The 23,073-nt window shown below is 32.1% G+C and overlaps 2 protein-coding genes across 3 annotated transcripts; both read left to right on the top strand.

Moving 5' to 3' along the window:
• Positions 1-966: 966 nt before the first annotated feature.
• On the top strand, positions 967-8,905 carry LOC146535944 (acyl-coenzyme A oxidase 1-like). Of its 2 annotated transcripts, XM_085190865.1 has the most exons (14): positions 967-1,068; positions 1,148-1,335; positions 2,366-2,522; positions 3,600-3,768; positions 4,632-4,755; positions 4,915-5,159; positions 5,331-5,494; positions 5,941-6,103; positions 6,370-6,560; positions 7,061-7,213; positions 7,375-7,480; positions 7,818-7,970; positions 8,314-8,430; positions 8,612-8,905. In XM_085190865.1, the coding sequence occupies exons 2-14, from the start codon at positions 1,209-1,211 to the stop codon at positions 8,753-8,755; spliced, it is 2,013 nt and encodes a 670-aa protein (XP_085046991.1). In that variant the 5' UTR covers positions 967-1,068; positions 1,148-1,208; the 3' UTR covers positions 8,756-8,905. The 2 variants fall into 2 exon arrangements, with proteins under 2 accessions (XP_085046991.1, XP_085046990.1); XM_085190864.1 differs by lacking the exon at positions 967-1,068 and having other exon boundaries at positions 1,076-1,335.
• Positions 8,906-10,925: 2,020 nt separating this feature from the next.
• On the top strand, positions 10,926-22,373 carry LOC146535943 (acyl-coenzyme A oxidase 1-like). The gene is made up of 13 exons (XM_085190866.1): positions 10,926-11,133; positions 11,829-11,988; positions 12,237-12,405; positions 12,856-12,979; positions 13,130-13,374; positions 13,865-14,025; positions 15,819-15,981; positions 16,481-16,671; positions 16,929-17,069; positions 17,727-17,832; positions 18,299-18,451; positions 21,157-21,273; positions 22,133-22,373. Exons 1-13 carry the CDS (start codon positions 11,013-11,015, stop codon positions 22,274-22,276), a joined length of 1,995 nt encoding a protein of 664 aa, XP_085046992.1. The 5' UTR covers positions 10,926-11,012; the 3' UTR covers positions 22,277-22,373.
• The last annotated feature ends 700 nt before the right edge of the window (positions 22,374-23,073 follow it).

Raw genomic sequence — 23,073 nt, 5'->3', positions numbered from 1 at the left:
AATTTTTTGAATAAAACAACATTTTAATTAGTCCACACATTTTTTATAGATTTATAATTTTTTTTATAATAAATTATAGGTATAAAAGTTTAATAAAAGTCAAAGTGATCTTACAATTTTAAACATATTTTCCGATTAAAACAGTCTAGAGTCTAGAGAACTAGTCACGAGGCCATTGCTTTTTCTATATATATGTTTTAAAAATTTAAATGTCGAGTAGCAGAATCCAAGGCCGCGCTTTAAGCGGAACACTCATTAATATACATAAAGTGCAGCACACAATTTTGTTACAAACAAAAATTCTATAAAATAGAAACTCCATTAACAGGATTAAATATAGCGTTTAATTTTCAAACATTCGGATATTTTTAAAAATTTTGAGCTTAAATCATGAAACAAAATATATAAACACATACATATATAAGTACTTTTATACTATGTATATCTGTATGTTCGTCTTTCACGCGTTTACATATAAATTTAACATACTGGTAGTCCGAATAATACAAATTTCGTATAATTGGGACACCATAGGAAACATGTATATCTTTTTCTTTTTTAAGCTTCACGCCGTAGCCCGCGGTCCGTACATATCACGGTCGGCAGAGGGGACCTAAGATACTCCGTTCTCATAAAGACATTTCCGTTGCTCACTTTCTGCTGTATTCTGCAGGCATTGCGCTTTATGCTGAAAATGACGGAATTCAAACAAAAAAAAAAATTTAAAAAATTTAAATGGCGGAATTCAACACCGCGCTTTGCCTCGTTACCAAAACAAGAAAATGAAAATAATAAATTTCCTCGAATAAGAATCAAACTCACAACCTGTGGCAGGTAGGCCACGGCTGGCTAGATTTTTCTAATGCAAATGTTTAGATAACTAGTTATTTTTAGTGAAGTGTCCTTGTGTTGCCAGTAACGTACAGAACATCCAAAACGAGATGGCGACTCGCGTTTTTCAGAACAACTTCTTTTACATTTTGTGTACCTACTACTGATATGTATACAGTTGGTTTATGATCAGTAAATGTTTTAAAACACTACCGGCTTGTATTCTCACGTAGTACCGTATGCAATGAAACTCGTATATTCGATTGTCTATTATATGATATGACAGACAATCAGTTATACGATTTTTGTCGTACAGTGCAGTATTAAACAGTGTGCCGAAACTATAGTGTAGCGAAAAATATTAAAATTTTCCGAAAATGAGCTCAAGTAAGCCGGTTAATGAAGATTTGGATAAGGAGAGACGCAGTTGTACCTTTAATATTGAGGAAGTGACTAATATATTAGATGGTGGTAAAGACAAAACTTTACAAAGGAAAAAAATTGGTAAGTTTTATATACTTGTTACAAAAATACTGTTTTTTAGATGATATTTTTAGTTTATAAATATTTCGTTAGGCTTTATTCTGTATCCCACACATAATAGGGTACGCAGATATAATCTGGAAACCAAATGTTAAGACACTCCATTCCCATTGAGACACTTCCGTTTCTCATTTTCCACCTAATTATCGAGGCATTGCCAGGCGGAACTCATGGCCGTTTTTTGCCTCGTTACCAGAGCATGAAAAAAAAATTTTAAATATTTCACTCCCCGGAATGGGAGTCAAACCCATAACAGTCGCGTTACAGTCGCGTTACAGTCGTACGCTTGTGCCACCACGACCGACGCAACGGCCTCAATAAAATATTGTTTTTAGGATAACACGCTAAAATAATATTGTTTGTATTATAATATAATAAATTGCAGGAATAGCTTTATATAGTATTTAGTATATTTCTTTTTTACAAAAGGTATATTTTTTTTAGTTTTATTATTTTTTATGTGAAGTACGGCGATTTGTCTCGGTAGCTAGTAGAAATAAAAAATAAACATGAAAAATATATACCTACTCATGTTTTGTATTGTCATGTATTATTATAATATTTACATGCGCAGCTATATAAAAAATAAAGGATAAAATTCCTGCATTTATTTATAACTTGCTAAAATAAATTTAACTAGAAAATTCATAAGATATACGTAGCAAGCATAGCGTTCAAGCTTTGTGCTCAGAGTGCTGGGACGTTTACCAAAAGGTAGGTAGGTTCAAATCCTGAAACGTTGAAATTTTAATACATTTTCTATAAAACGTATTTTTCTTTCCTTAGTGTGTACTCATTAAAATGTATTTCTGTAATGTATTTCTTATACATTAAACTTTCCATAAAAAATATCGTTTTAAAGAGTCTAAGGTCTTTTAACACTGGCTTGTGACACGAAGTGACTTGGCCGATTACTATACAGTGCGGCAGTGTAATTTCCAGTAATATTCATTCAATTCAATTCAATAATGCTAGTTACATTTGATTACAGAGGACATTGTACTGAATGGGGGGGCGACGATCGATGAAATACCTGAAGAATGCTTGGACGCGAAACAACGATACGAAAATGCTGTTAGAAAATCGTGTTTGTACGCCCAAATTGTTAAGAATGAACTATTTGACATCACGGGCCTTGAAAGTTTTGGGTACGTTTAAAAATGAAAATATTACCTTTCCTTTTTTAGGATTCCGTACCTTTTAAAGAAAAAAGGAACCCTTACAAGACCACTTTGTTGTGTGTCTTTCTGTCGAGAGCCGAGAGGAGATTAACAGTTCCATGATTTCTTGAAAAAATCTTATTTCTACATTGGTGGTTAAATCCTAAAAAATAATAGCCTTGAAAAGAGGGCAAAAATTAATATTAAAGCCGCTACTTCAAGTGATATATGAAAGGGCTTTGTGTGCATATTCCAATACATGTATTATTAATTTTTTACGGCGCACTAATTGTACGGAACCGTCGGTACGTGAGCCCGACTAGAACTTGTCGGGTTTTTTATGTAAATTGAAGATTCGAAAGTATTTATTATGGCTTATATTTAAATATAGATAATTTCGAATTTGAATTTCATGTCAGTGGATGCATAACAATTGATTTGCAAATATTTAAATAGGATCATTATTATGTATCAAATAAGTAGTAACTTTTACAATGTTAGTAATGTACATAACGATACTTAAAGTATCGGTTAACTTAAAAAGAAGAGCGGCGTTGAGTTCCACCACTCACCCCGTAATGCGAGAATTCGGCGAAAACGTAAAACGAGGAACGGAGAATCTTGACACTAAGTTCCCTCTGCTTACCCTGCTACAAAACCACTTAAACTTATTGTTATATTATAATTCAATTATACAAAATCTTCACATAAATTGTTGTATATACATTTGTTACTCTGAAGTATCTCTTGCTATTACTATGCGTTACTGTGAAAATTTCGTCTAAATACTATAAGGCGGTTTTTGTGATCATCAATCCTCACAAACTTTCACATTTATAATATTAGTAGGAAGTAGATAGGATATTAGGCCATCGTGGTGCAGTTGGACATGCGCAACTTCAAACGCGATAGTTGTCGGTTCGATTTCTACTTGAGTTCCGCTACTCAATAAATTATGAAAAACACATAAAACTTTTTTATAATCAACAGAAAGATATAGGCAAAATAACAAAATTAAATATAAAATTTTAATAATTTATCTTTAATATCACATTACATCCATAGGTCTCCAGTACTCCGACGTACATCGGATGCATTTTTCAAGGACATGTCACCATTTCTTCTGCACATTGGCATGTTTGTACCAACTTTATTTGGCCAGTGTACACCTGAACAGCAGGCCATGTGGCTGCCAAAAGCACTCAGTATGCAAATTGTCGGTGCATATGTGCAGGTATACATATATAGAATTGTATAAGTAGATTTACGATTTCCGACGCCTAGTAGGGTAGGCAGAGGGAACCTAGTGCTAAATCAATCAGGTTCCCACGCATCTTCAAACCTACCGAAGAATTGCTTAAGAATTTTCTATAAATGCAAATTGCAATTTTTCTATCAAATCAATGTTGATTGATTGTATATTATGATTAAACTATCTTATTTATTACATTCCATATTTGCTTACAATATAACGAAGTGATAAGTGTAATACAATTAAATATCAATAAATACAGATATAATAATAGTAATCCGTTGGTTATAATTGATTACTTGTTATTTTTTTAGCGAATGTACTTCCTGTAACCGATTTTCCGGAAGGGATAGGTAACGTAGGGATACCTAGGGATAGTTATGAAATTTGGGACGAAGTGAGAACTTACAACGCAAACAAAAAAAAATGAATAGTGAAAATTCATAGGTATTTCATACAAAAAATAATTATAAACTTATATTTGTAGTTCAATTTATACAAAATGAGCGCATACACAAACTTAAGTTTGTCAACTTTTATGACTTGTAGTTCCCTTTGACCTATAATCCTTAAGTTGATACGGGACCCAGGGTTGGCGAGTCCGACTCGCATTTAAAAACATGTAGTATATAAAAAAATATATAGTACCTATCCCTAAATAATACCGATCCCTAATAATAATAAATTATTAATTATTATCAGGAATGTTTATGGAAGTCATGTGAGGGCTGATCGTAGTGGCCGAGGTAAGAGAGGTATGCAGAGACCACATCATCTCACCGAAATACAGCGTGAAGCTAAAATATACTTTTTTATGTAACAGTAAAATACTTTTATATTTTCAGACTGAACTTGGTCATGGAACTTTTATTAGAGGACTGGAAACCACTGCAACTTACGACCCGAAGACCGAAGAGTTTGTTCTACACAGCCCAACGCTGACGTCTTACAAGTGGTGGGCGGGCGGACGTAAGTTTTATATAATTTACTGTATTCATTGATTGTAGGTTTAAATTCGAAATATCTTGGCCACTAGATTATTTTGCCTACTACGTTGACAAACAGCACCAAGCGTGATACTTAAAACATTTTATAAAATGTTACAAAACGCTAAATTGTAATTTTCAGTTGGACGCACAGCCAACCATTGCATCGTCGTAGCCCAACTTTATACCCAAGGAAAATGCTATGGAACCCATTTATTTGTAGTACAAATACGGGATATGGATACTCATGAACCACTCCCGGGCATAAAAGTTGGGGAATTGGGTCCACGAATGGGTTTCAATACAGCTGACAATGGGTTCTTAGCTTTCAATCAATATAGAATACCCAGAAATAATATGCTCATGAAAAATGCTCAAGTTGAAAAGGTAAACATGGATCATTAAATTACCTATAGTTTCTTTTTTAAACAAATTTTACGACAACTATGAAACTTCAATAACTAATTATAGATTTTACTACCAAGCTGTTCTTTCACATGTTAAGTAACATAAAGCAATCTTAATCAATACTTTTTTCTCTGCTTTTTTGGGTTCTAGGATGGCACTTACGTGAAATCGGCAAGACATGGCAAGCTGACGTACGGCACTATGGTGTTAATACGAGTCAATTTAGTTGGTGAAGCCTCCTTCAACCTCGCTAAAGCTATCACCATTGCAGTGCGGTACTCTGCTGTCAGACGACAATCGGAATTGAAGCCAGGGTTCGTTTATAGATTTTTGTCTTTTAGTTAATTCATTATATATTATTTAGGATTAATCTTAATTAAATAGTTACAACAGTAAAGAGCAACATGCTACATTATTTATTCTTTAAGTTTTGAAATAAAACTTATTTTTAATGGTGGTTTACTGGTTTTAGATATGTACTTATTAAAATTAAAGTAATAATATCCTTGAAATGTTGAAGTTTGTAGTTTATGATTCGATATAAAGTTAAATGAGTATACTATAACTATAACTATATTTCAAGAAAAATAAAACACAATTCCTCTGAATTCTGGCGGCATCTTATCTTGTGGAAAATTGACCACGACTAATTCCATACCTTGTCGTGTTTACAGTTGCACTCATGCCACACTGGTAAGTAACTAAAGATATATAGATCAAAAAATATATTAAAATACCGAATTTCATATTTCACGACCAGAGCTCCAGAACCACAAATCCTGGACTATCCAACACAGCAACACAAGCTCTTCATTTGCATAGCGACGGCTCACGCCCTAGAACTGACTGCGTCGTGGCTTTGGAACACTTTCACGGCGGTACAAGCTGAGATGAAGAAGGGCAATGTGGACACATTACCTGAGGTTACAATTTGTGTCTATATATTTATGAATCTTGACGCTGGTCGTGACGCAGAGGCAGAAGCGTACCTCCAGAATTCGGGAAAAGTGTGAAACGGAAGTGTGTTAATGGAAAAGGAGTGTCTTAACATTAGGGTCCCAGGTTCCCTCTGCCTACTCTACTAAGTTCGGGATACAGTGTGAAAATAAAAAAAAAAAAAAAAGAGAAAGATAAACTTTAAAATGAGCCGGCCTCACGGGCCTCACCTGGTCAAATAATTATCTTCCAGCTCCACGCCCTATCCAGTTGCCTCAAAGCGGTCAGCACATCTGACGCAGCGGTCTACATAGCGCAGTGCAGATACGCGTGCGGCGGTCACGGGTACATGTTGTCCTCCAATTTGCCATATTTGTATGCATTTGTCGCCGCTACTAGGACGTATGAGGGAGATTATACTGTGCTGCTACTACAGACGGCTAGGTATGGTTTATTATATTTTTTTCAGCTTCACGCTGAATCACGCAAGTAACAGGGTAGGCAGAGGGAGCCTAGTGTTACGACACTGCGCTCACTTTCCGTTGAATTTTGGAGGCATTGCGTGGTGAGCGGCGAAATTTAACGCCGCATATTGCCTCAACACCAGAGCGAAACAAAGAAAATATTAAAATATTTCATTTCCTCAACTGGGAAAAGATACTCATAACCAGTCGCGTTTACAGTCGCACGCTTGTATCTAATATAATTGTAAAATTAATTAATATATTAAAATTAATCAATAATTATAAAATTATATTAGACTTAATCTTTACCAATTATTATAATAAAAGAAAACGTATGAATCATCATTCAAAAATCTGAAATTATACGTAAAAATAAATGTTGAGAATTTTTTTTAAAACTTTAGTAATATTTTATTATGAATAATCATTATATAACATTAAATTCTTTATTGGTTTTTCCTAATCATTTTAAATGAATAGATTTCTAGTGAAAGAGTGGGAACAAGCGGAAGCTGGGAACATAATGACTCCAACAGTGGCTTACTTGAATCGCTGTTTCAATACTAATGCAAAAGTGCAATGGGACAATACTCCCGAAGGCATAATAAGATCTTTCCAAGCTGTAGCAGGAGGGTGAGTAATATACATACTGAAAAATATTGCAAATAATAGAGAAACAAATCAAAAATAAATTATATAAATAGATATAATTACACATAACAAAAATAAACGCAAAAGGAAAGATAATGTTTATAAAATTACAGTTAAATATAATATAAATAATATAATTTTAGGAAGATAGCATTGTGCGTCAAAAGTATTAGAGATAGAATGAAGGCAGGCAAGGACTATGAGGAGGCGTGGCTCCTGACGACAGTCCAACTTGTTAGTGCAGCTGAGGTAAGACTTGAACTTTATAGAACTGTTGCATAGCTATGATAAGGATCATTTAGATATCTTTTAGGCTCTCTTTTCAGTGAGAAACATTCGAATTTTACATTTTTTATTTAAGTACTTATCTCTTTTAAATAACGTATATGCCGTAAATAAGTCTAGGAAGCTTCATACTAAATTTTTATCAAAAGTTATTTAGGTATTGTCTAACAACTCGAATATTACTAAAATTGAGTCCTAAGTGAGTTGAGGAGGCAAAGGCAACAAAATGCTGGATGTTTTTATGAATTTTTTTTTTTTTTTTGACGAGATTTTCATGAGATTTGAATTAAACTTTTCACAGGCACATTGCAGAGCAGTTCTAATAAACACATATTGGAACGAAGCACAAAGATTAACCAAAAACTGTAGTGACAATGTAAAGATTGTGATGACTCAACTAGCCAAGTTATATTTACTTTATTGGGTGTTGGAGCGGACTGGGGACCTTTTACGGGTAATATATATGTAGTTATTATTCTAACTATAAATATAAAACAAACATATTAAAATGTGTAATAAACGTTTTATGTAACTAAGATTTTTTTTATATGTTTAGTGTTTAGAGGTGAATTATATGTATCCAAGAAGACTTATAACCAGTATTTTAAATACACCATAAAAAAACGTTAAGTAGAACGTTATATAATAATATGTTCCTATAGAAATGTGAAATTAAAAATAATGTTTTTCTAAACATGGTTTGGAAATAACCGCTATCAATGTCTACATTTACAGAAAACTTTTTTTTAAAGAAGATTGTTATTATAATGTTATTTCTATAATATATATTTTTATAGTATTCATCAATATCGGAACAAGACATAGATCTGATACAGCGGCAGTATGAAGAACTATTAGAAATTATTCGTCCTAACGCCGTCGGAATGGTAGATGCATTTGATATTAGAGACGAGGTAAGTTAACTATACGGATATTTTACCTATTTATACCTATAGCGATAAATAAATTAAATTAATTTATGCCAAATGACAATTTTAAGTCTAGTTCATTTAGTTCAACTCCCTAATCTCAAGAATTTCGTAATAAAAAAAATTATACGTTCTCTAAATAAGTATAAATATTAATCTTTTACAGATTTTACACTCAACGTTAGGCTCTTACGATGGTAGAGTGTATGAGAGGATAATGGAGGAGGTAGAAAAGAATCCATTGAACAAGGAATCTGTAAATCAAAGTTATCATAAATATATGAAGCCCATGATGAAGGGAAAATTATAATTAAATATGAATAAATATAATGACGGGCTATATTATTACTTTTCTGTTGTGTTTGTTATTTATTTGTATTGTGTTTTGGAATTATTTGGTAATGTATAAATAATTAATTGTAATTAATTGTTAACTATTAATTAAAATACTTTTTATTAATATATAGCGTGTTTCTTTTTATATCAGTTGCCCCAGGCAGAAGGAACCTAGCGTTAGGACAATCCACTTTTTTTCTTCCATGTCTGATACTCAGCTAATTTCAAAACAAATTTTGATATTGATTACATATAGTCTCTAATTAAATAATTTCTACTAATTTTATTAAAATCTATCGTTTTATTAAATCACGTATCTAAAAGTCGAGTCGATAATGATGTCCAATAAAAGTACAATACTACTTATATACCTAAAGCTTTTGTAACAAAAATATATAAGTGCAATATATAATGCTTCCGTACGTATGTTTGTCGTACTCCTCTTAAGTAGTAGAATCATTTGGAAAAATTATTATTATATAATATAGTATATTTTCAAACTTTGGAACCACACAGTGATTACCCCATAAAAGTATTTTATATAACTAATGATAAAAATGAATAATACCAGCGATAAATGCATTGTAAATATTTTTTAAGTATCTAAGATATGATTGCTATGGCCGATAATGAAACTACTATACGAATTTCTTTCTACTTTCTTCTTTTTATTTAATTTATTTTTTATTTCATATAACACGCAATAAATTTGCACGCAAATAATTTGTGTGGCACTAAACAACATTTTAACGAACGATAGAGTATATGTATTGTCACTAGTGCACGAGTACTTGAGAGCGTAAGTATTTTAGTCATTTCAATAAGCTATAGCACGTCGTCCTAATATTCGTTTGTTAAATTTGAATGGTATAGCGTACGTGTACGTAAATATGTTAATTTGTACATAAATATTAACAGCACAGAGGTTAAGGATTAATTGCTTAACCTTACTAAGCAATGACGCCAGTCGTGGCGCAGGGGGATAGGTGAATGTAAACGACGACTGGTTGTAGGTTCGATCGATCCATCACTCGAGGATATTTTGTATTTTCATTTAATCGCTCTGGTGTTGGTGGAGCGCGGCGTTGAGTTCCGCCACTCAACATGCAATGACAATTTATTAATATTTCATCGCAATGGGAATCGAATCCACTATGATCACGTTTACAGTCGCACGCCTATGTTACTGTTGGTCACATTAATGTTATTTTAATTATAAGTATTTAATAAATATGCTATACATATACGGAGAATGATTGCATAGAGTTGTTAGGTAACAATTAATAAGTATTCGATTTCTTTTACGCACTAGTAGCAATTTTTTTTTATATTACACAATTATTAGAAATATGTAGTTTAAATTATTTATTACTAGCGGCCCGCTCGCGGTTACACCCGCGTGAACTATGTTATTATTAATTTCTGTCTCCATGACTACGTTATAGTGACATCTATGCAAAATTTGAGACTCCTAGCATTTGTAGTAACGGAGTTTCATACAAACCTTCGACCCCAAAAACAACCCCTTAGAAGTCGAATATTGCAAATTCCCGTCTTAGCGAGCACCTACGTCCTATAAGTAACTCCTATGCAAAATTTGAGATTCCTAGCACATGTAGTTTCTGAGATTTCGTGAAGAGTGAGTGACCTTTCGATTTTATATATATATATATAGAAGATAGAGAAAAGAATTGTTTAAAAATTAAATGTATTTTATAAATACGTGAATCGTGAAGTATATTGTATTTCATTGTTTGGCTTAGATATATGTATGTATATAAAAAAAATATTTGCTAATGTACATGTAAATATTTGCTAATGTACATACATCATTGTCATCTAAACCACTTAAACGCGGGTCGACCTTGGCACGGACCAAATTAATTTACCAGTTTTGAAAATAAATATAGTACAAAATGATAAAAGAAATAAATATTTAAAATTAATTTATTAATGTATGTATTTAATTTTACATTATAATCTAAAAATTTACTAACATGTACGTAATTAAAATATGTAGGTACATATTTAAAAAACATAAAATACAAATAAAAAGTCCATAATGAATTACAAATAAATACCTCTAGAGATAGTAAAAGTAAAATCGTCATTGAGAAGAACAATTTACAAGTATTAAACAATAATCATTTATCTCATACACTACAGTATTATCAAATAAAACCAGTTGATATACATCAGTCACTGAGTTAACATATTTTAGTGGAAACGCTATGTCGTTCAAAGTGAATTCTGATTTACAAAAAGAGAGAAATAGTTGTACCTTTAAAATAGAAGAATTGACCAATTTGTTGGACGATGGAGTTCTTTGCACTGAACGCAGGAGAGATTTGGGTGAGAATTTTGTTCTATCTATTGTTTTTTACAATCAAATATTTATTTAGAAAGTGATTTCTAGGTTATGTCTAAAGGTTAATTAATCGTTAATTCTCATTTTTAGCAACACTGTAACGTAAATTAAAATTTTCACTTAATTTCCTGTAAAGAAGAAAACATTATATTATTTTGTCATTATTGTTTTTGACAGATCATTGTTTTAAGTGTTGCCTTTTAAAAAATATTAGCAAATAGTTCTTAATAGAAAAATATCACGACGCCAGTAGTGGCGCAGTGGCACAAAAATGAGACTAAACGCGACCCTCGATGAAATTAAATATTATTATTTTCATTTCCTCGCTCTGATAAAGAGACAAAGCGCGGCGTTGAGTTCCCCTATTCAACACGCAGTACCTCCAGAATTTTATGAAAAGTGAAGAATGGCAGTGTCCTAATAGGAACGGAATGTCTTAACACTAATTTCCCAAGTTCCCTCAGCCTACCCTCGCATGTGTGAAATACAGCTAGAAGCTAAAAATCATATCTACTTAAAAATTACACTTCCACAAGACATTACGGTATTTCTTTTGTTAGCGATTGTATTATATTCTAATATCCTCGCTCTGGTTAACCTGAAATTTGGGGGGAAAGTGCCTTGCCTGCTATTTGCGAAATACTCTGTTCAGCCTTAATAAATATAATTTATATTACAGAGGATAAAGTACTCAGTGTTAAGGGAATCATAGATAATGTATCGGAAGATTATATGAGTCATAAAGAAAAATATGAGAACGCAGTAAGAAAAGCCGTCCTCTATTCTCAGGCTACAAGGACTTATTTTGACGACAGTATGCCTTTCGAAGAAAGGATTAAGTAAGTAGAGTTTTCTATGAAAAGATATAATAATAATAAAATAATTTATAACAAACTTAAGTTTTTTATTCATATATTTTTTTTGTCATAATTAAAAAAATATGGATTAACTTGACGCCACCGTAGACTTGGCGGTTTTTAGATGCAGTTAGAAGTTAAGGTTTAAAATAAAAAAAATACCCAACAGAATTTAAAAACGTCTAATCCGTGACGGTATATTAACATACAAACGTTAATTTTTGATTCAGGTTTCTCTTTCGACAGTCTGTGCAGGCAGCAGTTTTGAAAGACAATTCGCCGTTCTTGCTACATTCGGCGATGTTCTTGACGGCTATTTTGGGTCAAGGGACTGATGAGCAGAAAGAGTATTGGGCAAAAAGAGCACTTAACTACGAAATAATTGGAACTTATGCTCAGGTGTATATCTTAATATCATTTTATCGAAATATTAAAAAAAAAACATAACTTAAGTTTTAAGTTCTTTGGAGCGCTTGGATGGTTTTCGTTTTGATATCCACTACATCAATACATACGAGTATATAAATAACATACAAATGTTTCTTTAAAATCGATTGATTGTTTGGGGCTGTTGAGGCGCTGGAGCACAAGAGTGTGACTGTAATGCTACGGTAGTGGGTTCGATCCCCACTCGAGAGAATGAATTATTATTTATTTATATTTTGATTTCTTTACTCTGGCAATAAGGCAAATGACCTGGCGTTGAGATCCGCCACTCAGCACGTAATGTCTTGAAAAATTAGGTGAAAAGTGGAGAACGGAGTGTCTTAACACTAGGTTCCCTCTACAATCCCTGCTGTATTCGGGATACAGCGTGGAGCAGGTTTGATTTTTTTTTGTATGTTTAAGACCGAACTAGGACACGGAACATTCATTCGTGGATTGGAGACACAGGCCACTTATGATCCAATTTCTGAAGAATTCATTTTACACAGTCCAACTCTAACTTCTTATAAATGGTGGCCAGGTGGCTGTAAGTGTTTAACTTTTTTTTGTATTTTAATCTTAAAATAAACCCGATTTCTAAAGAGATAGTGGCAAAAATATATTTTGATACAATATGTAGAACAATATATTTCTATAAGAATATATTTTTCTATATATTATTATTTTTCATATATAGTGGGACACACAGCAAATTATTGTATAGTGATGGCACAGCTCTATATAAAAGGCAAGAATTTTGGAATCCAGCCCTTTATGGTGCAGATCAGAGATGAAGAAACTCACATGCCCTTACCTGGTGTCAAAGTGGGAGAAATAGGACCAAAACTTGGTTTTAATACAGTGAACAACGGATTTCTTGGTTTTGACAATGTAAGAATACCCAGAAACATGATGTTGATGAAGAATGCACAGGTTCTAAAGGTAATCTCTTTAACAAATACTTTACACGATATTTTTTAAACAGAGTATATTTTTGTATACAGGGTGGAATTGTCAGCGCCACTTTAAATGAAACCACAGTTTTAACTACTCTATAAAAGCCTAATATAATTCGGAAAAAAAAAATAATTCTCAAAAATGAAAAAGTTTTTTTTTCAAACAAAATAAATAATAAAATTATCGTTTTAAAATAAAACGCCATTTGTAAAGTATAATATAGGCACGCACACACTTACCTGCCAAAGCGGCCATTTCGCATACGTATGTGTGCGTGACACGAAATACAGGTATGGATAAAAATCGTGAAATGTAAAAAAAATACTACGTCCAAACCGTTGAGGTACCTTGATTATTTTTTTAAATTCTAGGTTTGAAATATTTTACCCTATATGCAGTTTCAATAAAAGAAGCGCTGCCTCTTCCACTCTGTATATAGAACAAAGATTACCCATTTCAACCAAATCCATTTCAGGATGGTACATTCAAAGCATCACCGAACAGCAAGTTGGCGTACGGCACGATGGTCTACGTGCGAGTTACTATCGTTAACACTTCGTCTCAATATCTCGCGAGAGCGGTCACTATTGCATTAAGATACTCAGCTATTAGAAGACAGTCGCAGCCTAAACCTAAGTAGGTATATTAATATACTAGTGGACCCGGACGCGGCTACGCCTGCTTGAACTATTAGAATATTTATTAAATATTATATAATATATTTATTTTTATAAGGATGAATATCAAAATATAAGTTCATTGTGGGTGACGTTTTCTTAAAACAACAAAGAAACTTTGCAAATCGGTGCATAGCAACGACGGTTGTTATTAACATGGCAGAATAAATTGCATGTCAAATTATTTTAATTTAAAGAAAGTATTTTAATTTATTAGTACATATGTGTAATGTAATGTTATATAGCCTATAGCACTTCTGAAGAATTCAGCTTTCATACAAAACAAAAACATAGTAAATCGGACCAGTAGATCCAGAGATCTTAGCGTTCAAACAAACAAACAAACTCTTCCGCTTTATTATATTACTAGCGGCACGTCCGCGGCTTCGCCTGCGTGAAACACATTATTATTAATTTCTGTCTCCATGAGTACCTACGTCCTATAAGTGACGTCCATGCAAAATTTGAGACTCCTAGCATTTGTAGTAACGAAGTTTCATGCAAACTTTCAACCCCAAAAACAATCCTTTAGAAGTCGAATATTGCAAATTCCCGTCTTAGCGAGCACCTACGTCCTATAAGTAACTCCTATGCAAAATTTCAGATTCCTAGCACATGTACTTTCTGAGATTTCGTGATGAGTGAGTGACCTTTCGATTTTATATATATAGATATACTTTATACGCACGAGGATATTATTTTCACATGAGGTATTCAGAAGTCACATGATGATACATTTTCCGATGGTCCAAAGTCTGCTAATTTGAGGGGTAGAACCCGCCATCCATCTTTTATTTGCTAGATCGGTAGAACAGTATCCGTTTCGTATATTAAATTTGAATAGTCTCCTGATTAGAAATCGACTAATAATTTAAGCGCATCAGTCAGAGTTCCATAATCAATTATTTAGTTTTCAGTAAACTCTTCACATATTATTCTTTCAAGATTTCATCGATATTTATTTTTGTCTCAAGCTAGGAAGGGGGAATATGGGAATAAATTTTAAACTACATTCATATTAATACACTTCAACTTTCCACTTTTCTCTGAACTCTGGAGGCATTGCGTGTTGAGTGGCGAAACTCAACGTTACCAGAGCGTTACATGAGTAGACTTCCCACTCGAAGTAATCAATCATTTATATATTTCACTAGTGGACCCGGACGCGGCTACGCCTGCTTGAACTATAAGAATATTTATTAAATATTATATAATATATTTATTTTTATAAGGATGAATATCAAAATATAAGTTCATTTTGGGTGACGTTTTCTTAAAACAACAAAGAAACTTTGCAAACCGGTGCTTAGCAACGACGGTTGTTATTAACATGGCAGAATAAATTGCATGTCAAATTAGAAAGTATTTTAATTTATTAGTACATATGTGTAATGTAATATTATATAGCCTATAGCACTTCTGAAGAATGCAGCTTTCATACAAAACAAAAACATACTAAATCGGACCAGTAGATCCAGAGATCTTAGCGTTCAAACAAACAAACAAACAAACAAACAAACAAACTCTTCCGCTTTATTATATTAGTATAGATGTTTTATTTTTCTTTTAGCTTAAAGTAAAAAGTTCAAATTATTGCATACGACAGCATTTCTTTTTTGTAAATAAATGCCAATTTTAAAATTATATTAGTTATACCTGCTTTTAGCGACGACTTTGTTCGCATTGTTAGCTTGAGCATTATAAAATAAGTATAAATTCTCTACTAAATTTTTCGGCTTTCTTCATTCTCAGTGAACCAGAGCCTCAAATCCTGGACTATGTGACGCAACAACACAAATTACTTATAGGCATAGCGACCGTTCACGCTTATCATTTCACAGTGAGGTGGCTCTGGGATTTATATATTGAAGTCAATAGAGATGTCAATCAAGGGCAATTGAGTAATTTACCAGAGGTAAGTTTTTTCTTTATGAAGAGAGAAAGATAACTTAGTAAACACCCTTTTCTCTATTTTTGATTATGTAACTTTGAAGCAGAATAATTATTTTAATTTGTGTCAATGACCAGAAATCAGTTAGAAAAAAACGTTTAACAATCTTCTAGATTTTTAGATATCAATAAAAAAGTAAAAAAAAATATATCAATTAACCTATACCGGATATTGCCTCCTCATCATCTTCACTCTCAACAGGGCTGATGAGAGTGCTTGATCACGTACATTTTTTAATCTTGTACAATGGTAGTGTCGAGAGAAAATGCCAGAAAGGGTCTCATGATAAATCAATCTATTCTCTACTTTCTCGTTATAACGCAATACTTTGAAACTACTGTTTGGCGATACCAGGCAAACAAGTATAAAAATTCCCCTAATTGGGATTCGAATCCAAAACCAAGTTCCATCAATTCATTTAGCTTACAAATCAATTTTATTTAATTAACATGCCATTTTCCAGTTACACGCCTTAACGTGCTGTTTCAAAGTAATCAGTTCATTCGATTGTACTGAACTCATAGAAAAGTGCAGGCTGGCGTGCGGCGGCCATGGCTACATGCTGTCCTCTAACCTGCCCTCTTTGTATGGGGGTTGTACGGCTACTTGCACTTATGAAGGTGAAAACACCGTGCTGCTCTTGCAGGCTGCTAGGTAAACGTGGTTTTACTATGCTTTGTCTTTTAAATAAAGTTTTTTAGAAATATCTTTAAAGAATGATGATATTGCAAAAATGTAGAGTTCTATTGGAATAATTTTAAGGTATACATTTATTTGTAAATATAAATAAATATTTTTAGATATCACAATTACGAATGGCTAAAGTACAAACAACTGATACTGATAACCATTGTATAGATGCAATGTATCTATTATTTTTATGCTTTTAGTAACATATTAATATCTTACAGGTCTTTAGTAAAATCCTGGCATCAAGCTACTAAAAATCAAAAGTTAAGCCCGTCAGTGGAATATCTCGCAGAAAAAGCTTCATTCCCGTGGGACAATTCACTCAACGGTATTGTAAAAGGTTTCCAAAGAGTATCTAGGGGGTAAGATAACATTGTTTAGATTAACATAATTATCATTTGTTATTTGATAACGTTGTTTTTTTAAATTATCAGTTTTTGCTATTAAATTTATCTTATCTATATAAAAGGAGTAAATAGTATTAAATTGGAGTCGTAATAACATTGTTTACGATAATACAGGTCGCTGTGCTTAATATAGCAAAGGGTTATTTTAATTTTCAATAATATAGTTCTATACTTAGTTGCAAGAAATGAAAATAAATTGTATATGGACGAATTGTTGTATAAATAAGATTAACGTATATAAAAATATATGTCTGTACTGCATGTATATAAATGTCTACTAAAACTTTAATGTAAATCTAATTATAATAATATAGTATTAAGCTGCTTGCTTTCTTTTAAGTGCTTTAAATTTGTAATTTCTTTTAAAATTGGCAAAATATAAGAAATATAAAAATAATGTTTCTTTAGTTGTACAATAGTTATGTTTATATAGAAAATATAGGTACAGTATGTTTGCTTGACGCCTCGTGGTCGAACTGAAGTTAGATGCACATGACTATTACACATCACTATTTTCTTTTTGCAATGCGAAAAAAAGAAAGCCTAACTTCAGGGCAGCCACAATTCCTAGATGGCACTGTATACATTTATAATTTATAAAATGACTTTCAGCAAATTATCAACAGCTGTGTCGAGTCTCAAACAGTATGAGGCCTCGGGACTGTCTCCGGAAGACGCTTGGAACAAAGCGTCTATACAATTGACATCAGCGGCTGAGGTACTGAACTATTGTACTTCGAAATTATTATTTTCCCATCACTGTATTTAATTTTCATATATTGATTCCATTTGAGTCGTTGCGCATAATATAAGTTGTGGGTTCGATTCCCATTCGAAAAAATGAAATATTTAATATTTTCATTTCCTCACTTTAGTAACGAGGCAAAGCATAACGTTAATCCCGTCAAACACGCAATGCCTCCGGTCAAATTATGAAAAAAAGTGTTTTATTAAATTAGCTAAAACTTAAACTATTAATGTATGGATATTGTCTTCAAAATGATAATGTTATTAGATCACGAAACATAAATGAGATGAGTAAATAAATGATTGTGTTTTACAAGCGGGCGAATCCACTAAGTTCATAAATATAATCTTTTTTGGACCGAACGAATTTGAAGCCATTATATTCATAGCTATAACTATTCTTATATATAGAGATATATTTTGATTATTTATTTTAGGCCCACGCCAGAGCCATCTTGCTTTCCGTTTATAAAATTGAAATAGAAAAGAGAGCTTCAAAGCTATCTCCACCTCTAAAGATTGTTCTAGAACAGCTTCTAGAACTTTATTTCATCTATTGGACTTTGGAGAAGATTGGAGATCTATTATTAGTGAGTATTATAAAATAATTATATTCTCATAAAAGAAGATGTTTACAAAGAAAAAAAATAACAAAAAATCCAAGCCAACACTATGTGGGTTGGATTACCATTCGAGCAAACGAAATTTTTATTTTTTTTATTTCCTCACTCTGGTAAAGAGAAAAAGCGCTGCGTTAAGTTCCACCATTTAACACGCCTCCAGAATTCTGCGGAAATTGAAAAGCGAAGTTGAATGGGAACAGAGTGTCATAACACAGGTAAACAGATTCCCAGATTCCATCTGTCAAGTTTCTATGAGCAGGATACAGCTGACGCTAAAAAAAGAAACAATTTCATTTTTATTTCCAAAATAAAAATTGATTGTTAATAAAAAAATGACTAATATGACGTATAGTGCAAATTTCAAAATTAATTATTTCGACATAATACCTATATAATATTAATTTACTAAAACGTTTCATAATTTATGAAGAACGGTAAAATTACAATTTATTACTCAAAAAAAAATCATATTGAGAAAGAAATTTAAAAGATTTATATGCAACGTTCAATCAACTCGAAGACATTTGTCTACTAATGGATGTATCATTTTGTAATGCGATACTAAATACAAAGAACATTAAATATTTATTTAAATTTATATTTCCATTTTTTCGTTCTGGTGTCGAGGCAAAGAGCGGCGTTGAGTTCCGCCACTCAACACGCCTTCAGAATTGGGCAGAAAGTGGAAAGCGGAGTGTTTTAACACTACCTACCTTGCCTACCCTGCTGTGGGCGGGATACAGCGTTAAGTTGAAACATAAAGCATTTTTTTTATCTTTCTTAAATGTAAAATAAATGGCAGGAAATTATATGTAGTGAAGAGATATTGTGTACTAATTAACACATAAATAACACTATTTTATTTGTGATTTTACTAAATTAGGATTTATGTATGCAAATAATCTATTAACAGCTAAAAAGTCGTAATTTTATTTTCTCACGTTGTAAATTATTTTATAGTTGCATTTAGGAAACCGGCTCTAGCTATTCATCCGAGTTGATATATTTATATAGATATTTGTATATTCTTTTTGATATTACGAATGCGGCAGCTTAGATATTATTATAATGTTTTAATTGTAATATACTCGTATATGTTTTAACTTTAGCTTTTGTTGGCCCATGGTCAAATAGAAATAACTATAAATTTTGTATGACATATTCCAAATGCCCAAAGTATAAAATAACTATCGTAAAAATAGTTTCTGAGATGCGTAAGCGTGAGCGTGTTTATTCGAAAAAAATGTTTAGCTTTAATATATTACAAAAATTATTAAAGCAATTATTAATATACATACTTACTTCTCTACAAAATAATAAATAGTTTTGATTGTTAATGGATTTCCTAGTTAATTTAATTAATAGGAAAACACCAAAAGAAACCATAACAGCTAGCGTCTTTGATATGGTAAACACACTATAAAATATAATTAAGTATATCTATAAAAAATATTCGCGTCTATAATTTTCTCAAAGCATGAAGCGTATATAATTGCGGTCAAAGTGCTATCTATGGATATAATTTTTTATGGCACCTAGACAAAAAGTAAGCAAAAAATGTACCACATATCTCTAGCTATCTACTATCTATATGGGTTAGTATGGTTAGCTGTAATCATTACAATATTCGTCTTTCTTTCCGTTCTTAGAGCGTGCGCATACCAAAACAAATTTCCTTGCTAATTAAAATTAAATAACTTTTAATTTTAAGGAAATAAATATTACTAATATTTCAACCAAAAATATATAAATATTATTGTACCGATAGTTATTCAACTAGCATTTGCTTAATGTTTTCAATTTTTTTATTCAATAGATATATTTAGTTCATAACAAATTTCTAAATCCAACTTTTATACAATTTTCAGGTATTTTTTTTTATAATTTTAATAATTCCTAAAACAGCATAATAGAAAGTGTTTATTTTTAAACTGCGCGTGCGCTTCTTCTAACCGTGATATACATATATTTAACTAAGATAGGTTCTTCGATACAGTTACCCAGATATGAGGCCAATGGACCGCATTTGTCCGCAAAAAACGAGCCCCCGCTGACTTCATTTGTCATTGAAATAAAACCGGATAGCATTTCGTGTTTTACAACGTTTATTAGGCGTCATTAGTTTACTTAATGAGAGGGAAGTCGTAAATAATTGCTTGAACTTCAAGCGATTTTGTTTATATCTGTTTTTTATTTGTATATTCTTTATGTTGTAGTCACATGTCTCTATCATGCTTCTTTTTCAATATAAATCGCTTTATAAGAATTTTAAACCTTTTTGTAATTACAAGCGAAGCTGCAGACAAAAGCTAGTTCTTTTGTACAAGGTGTTTTTAATAGATATTTATTTGTTTGTTACTTGAAGGAAATTATAATGAGAGCAACGATTATTATCGATCCAACTTTAATTGACTTATCAATTAAAGTTGGGTCTTAACGTTTAGTATGAACCGGAAATTAACTTAAATTTGATTTATTAACAGTTCCTACATATAAATTTACAAAGTCCGATTGTGAACATGATGGTAATGGGTTCAATTCCTAATCGGAGAAATAAATTTTCTCTCTGGTAGACAAAACGCGTTGAGTTCCGCCGCTCGGATGGCGGAAACTGTGAAACGTAGTTGACTTAACGCTAAATTCCATCTAATTTGTTTAACATTCTTTTGTAGTACACTCAAGTCTCTGAGAAGGATGTGCTAGCTTTGCAAAGGAAATATGAAGATTTACTAGAGATAATTCGACCTAACGCTATAGGTTTAGTGGATGCCTTCGATTATAGGGACGAGGTAAGCAAATTACATTTATTTGTCATGCAAAAATATCTGAATATTATGACGGTGGTTGTGGGTTCAATTCCCACTCGTTGGAATGTTAATATATTTATGCATGCAAATTAATACACCAGGAACGCAATATTAGTAAAATGGGCAAACGTGGATATCTCATGGGTTCACAAGTTAAGTTAAAAGTCCGTAGTCCGTAGTTAATATCCGTAACCACATGTAATAATTGATTAAACTTCAATATGCTTTTTTTTATTTATATCACTATTAACGGAGTGTCTTAACATTAGGTTCCCAGGTTTCCTCTGACTACCCAGCTTTATGCCGGACCGAGCGGGACCTCTCCTTATCTATATAATAATATTTGTTTTTGATCGATAACCCTGTCAAAAGCTTCACGCATTAAATTTATTTATTTGTTTAAATATATTTTAAAGCATCGTGGGACTTCCCTGTTTTGGACACGATAGCTACATGAGACATTAAACTTGGTTAGACGTTTTTTTACGAAATTCGATTTCAGTTTCTATTACTTTGTTTTATATATTCTAGATTTGTTTATATTATTTATAGAAAATATTAAAACTATGCGGGTGCTGTGGGTGTGGGGTAGCATGCGACTATAAACGCTACGATTGTGGGTTTGATTCCCCACTCGGGGTAATGAAATATATATTTTTGATTTATTACGTCTGGTAACGCTTGCGAGCGCGCCGTTGAGTTCCACCTGTCTGTATAATGCCTAGAGAATCGGTCTAAACGGTTTTGAGAAAGGTTAATTCGGTACAGGCTATCTTAACATTAGAACTTGGTTGCCTTTGCCAATGCTATAAAAAAATAATGAATGTTATCTTTCATATAGGTACTAAATTCTACTCTTGGATCGTACGACGGACGGGCCTACGAACGTTTGATGGAAGAAGCCATGAAGAGCCCGCTCAATAAAGAACCTGTTAACGAATCATTCCATAAATACCTTAAACCTTTCTTGCGAGGAAAATTGTAATTGTATAATAATATAAATATATCTTTTGCTATTATATTTTTTGTATATAAATGTATGTAATTTTTTTAATGAAATAATAAATAAAATTATTTTTTTCCTTTCATGCTATGGACTATTGTATGGCAAACGAGACTGCTATTGATTAAATCATTTTTAACGTTTTTAAAGTGTTATTCCACACTCAGGAAAAAAATCTTTTTTATTATTTTATAGTAAGGTTATTTTTTAACATCACCGTTGATATCCTTCACCGTCGAACTCCTTGTTGAGTTTTCTCTGCTTACCCTGCTGTGTGTGGGATAAATGTCTCAAAAATTCGGCGGAAAGTGAAGAAGGAAGTGTTTTAACACTAGGTTCCCTCTGCCTACGCTGCTAAATGCGGGATACAGCGAGAAGATCTATATAAAATCCAAACATTTAAAATGGATCATTCGAACATTGTGTTTCGCCCCTATCGCCACTCAATTTTGGATATTCATTTTTCTAGTAGTTCTTTTTTATATTAATTTTCTTTTCTTTTTTTAATACGAAAAAGTTGAAATAGATATTCATAAAAATATAAATAAAAAAATTAAAAATCTTAATAACTGAAATGTTATTGTTGTAATTTTGTTTTTTTTCATGATTACAAAGAAACAATGAAAACTAGATGGATCTAGCTATTAGAAATCATTTATTTAGAACAATATTTTACTAATCATAAGACCTTTTTTGTCTAAATTAATTAAGTGTTCTTCGATTTTGATAAAGTATAATCCAATGTTTTTTCCTAATTATATTTTTTTACAAGGGTACGT

This window comes from Heliconius melpomene, chromosome 10 (genome assembly GCF_056956725.1).
Source record: "Heliconius melpomene rosina isolate 202511_hmr_F chromosome 10, ASM5695672v1, whole genome shotgun sequence".
In the NCBI taxonomy this organism is placed as follows: Eukaryota; Metazoa; Arthropoda; class Insecta; order Lepidoptera; family Nymphalidae; genus Heliconius; species Heliconius melpomene.
The sequence above is the reverse complement of the archived record's forward strand: the minus strand, read 5'-3'. Positions and strand labels throughout refer to the sequence as shown.

What these genes read in the sequence shown, in the direction of transcription:
- LOC146535944 (XM_085190865.1), top strand. Translation starts at nt 1,209, where the DNA reads ATGAGCTCAAGTAAGCCGGTTAATGAAGATTTGGATAAGGAGAGACGC. An exon ending in TTTACAAAGGAAAAAAATTG is followed by an intron (nt 1,336 to 2,365) that starts GTAAGTTTTATA and finishes ATTTGATTACAG; the next exon opens with AGGACATTGTACTGAATGGG. An exon ending in ACGGGCCTTGAAAGTTTTGG is followed by an intron (nt 2,523 to 3,599) that starts GTACGTTTAAAA and finishes TTACATCCATAG; the next exon opens with GTCTCCAGTACTCCGACGTA.
- LOC146535943 (XM_085190866.1), top strand. Translation starts at nt 11,013, where the DNA reads ATGTCGTTCAAAGTGAATTCTGATTTACAAAAAGAGAGAAATAGTTGT. An exon ending in CCTTTCGAAGAAAGGATTAA is followed by an intron (nt 11,989 to 12,236) that starts GTAAGTAGAGTT and finishes TTTTTGATTCAG; the next exon opens with GTTTCTCTTTCGACAGTCTG. An exon ending in AGAATGCACAGGTTCTAAAG is followed by an intron (nt 13,375 to 13,864) that starts GTAATCTCTTTA and finishes AATCCATTTCAG; the next exon opens with GATGGTACATTCAAAGCATC.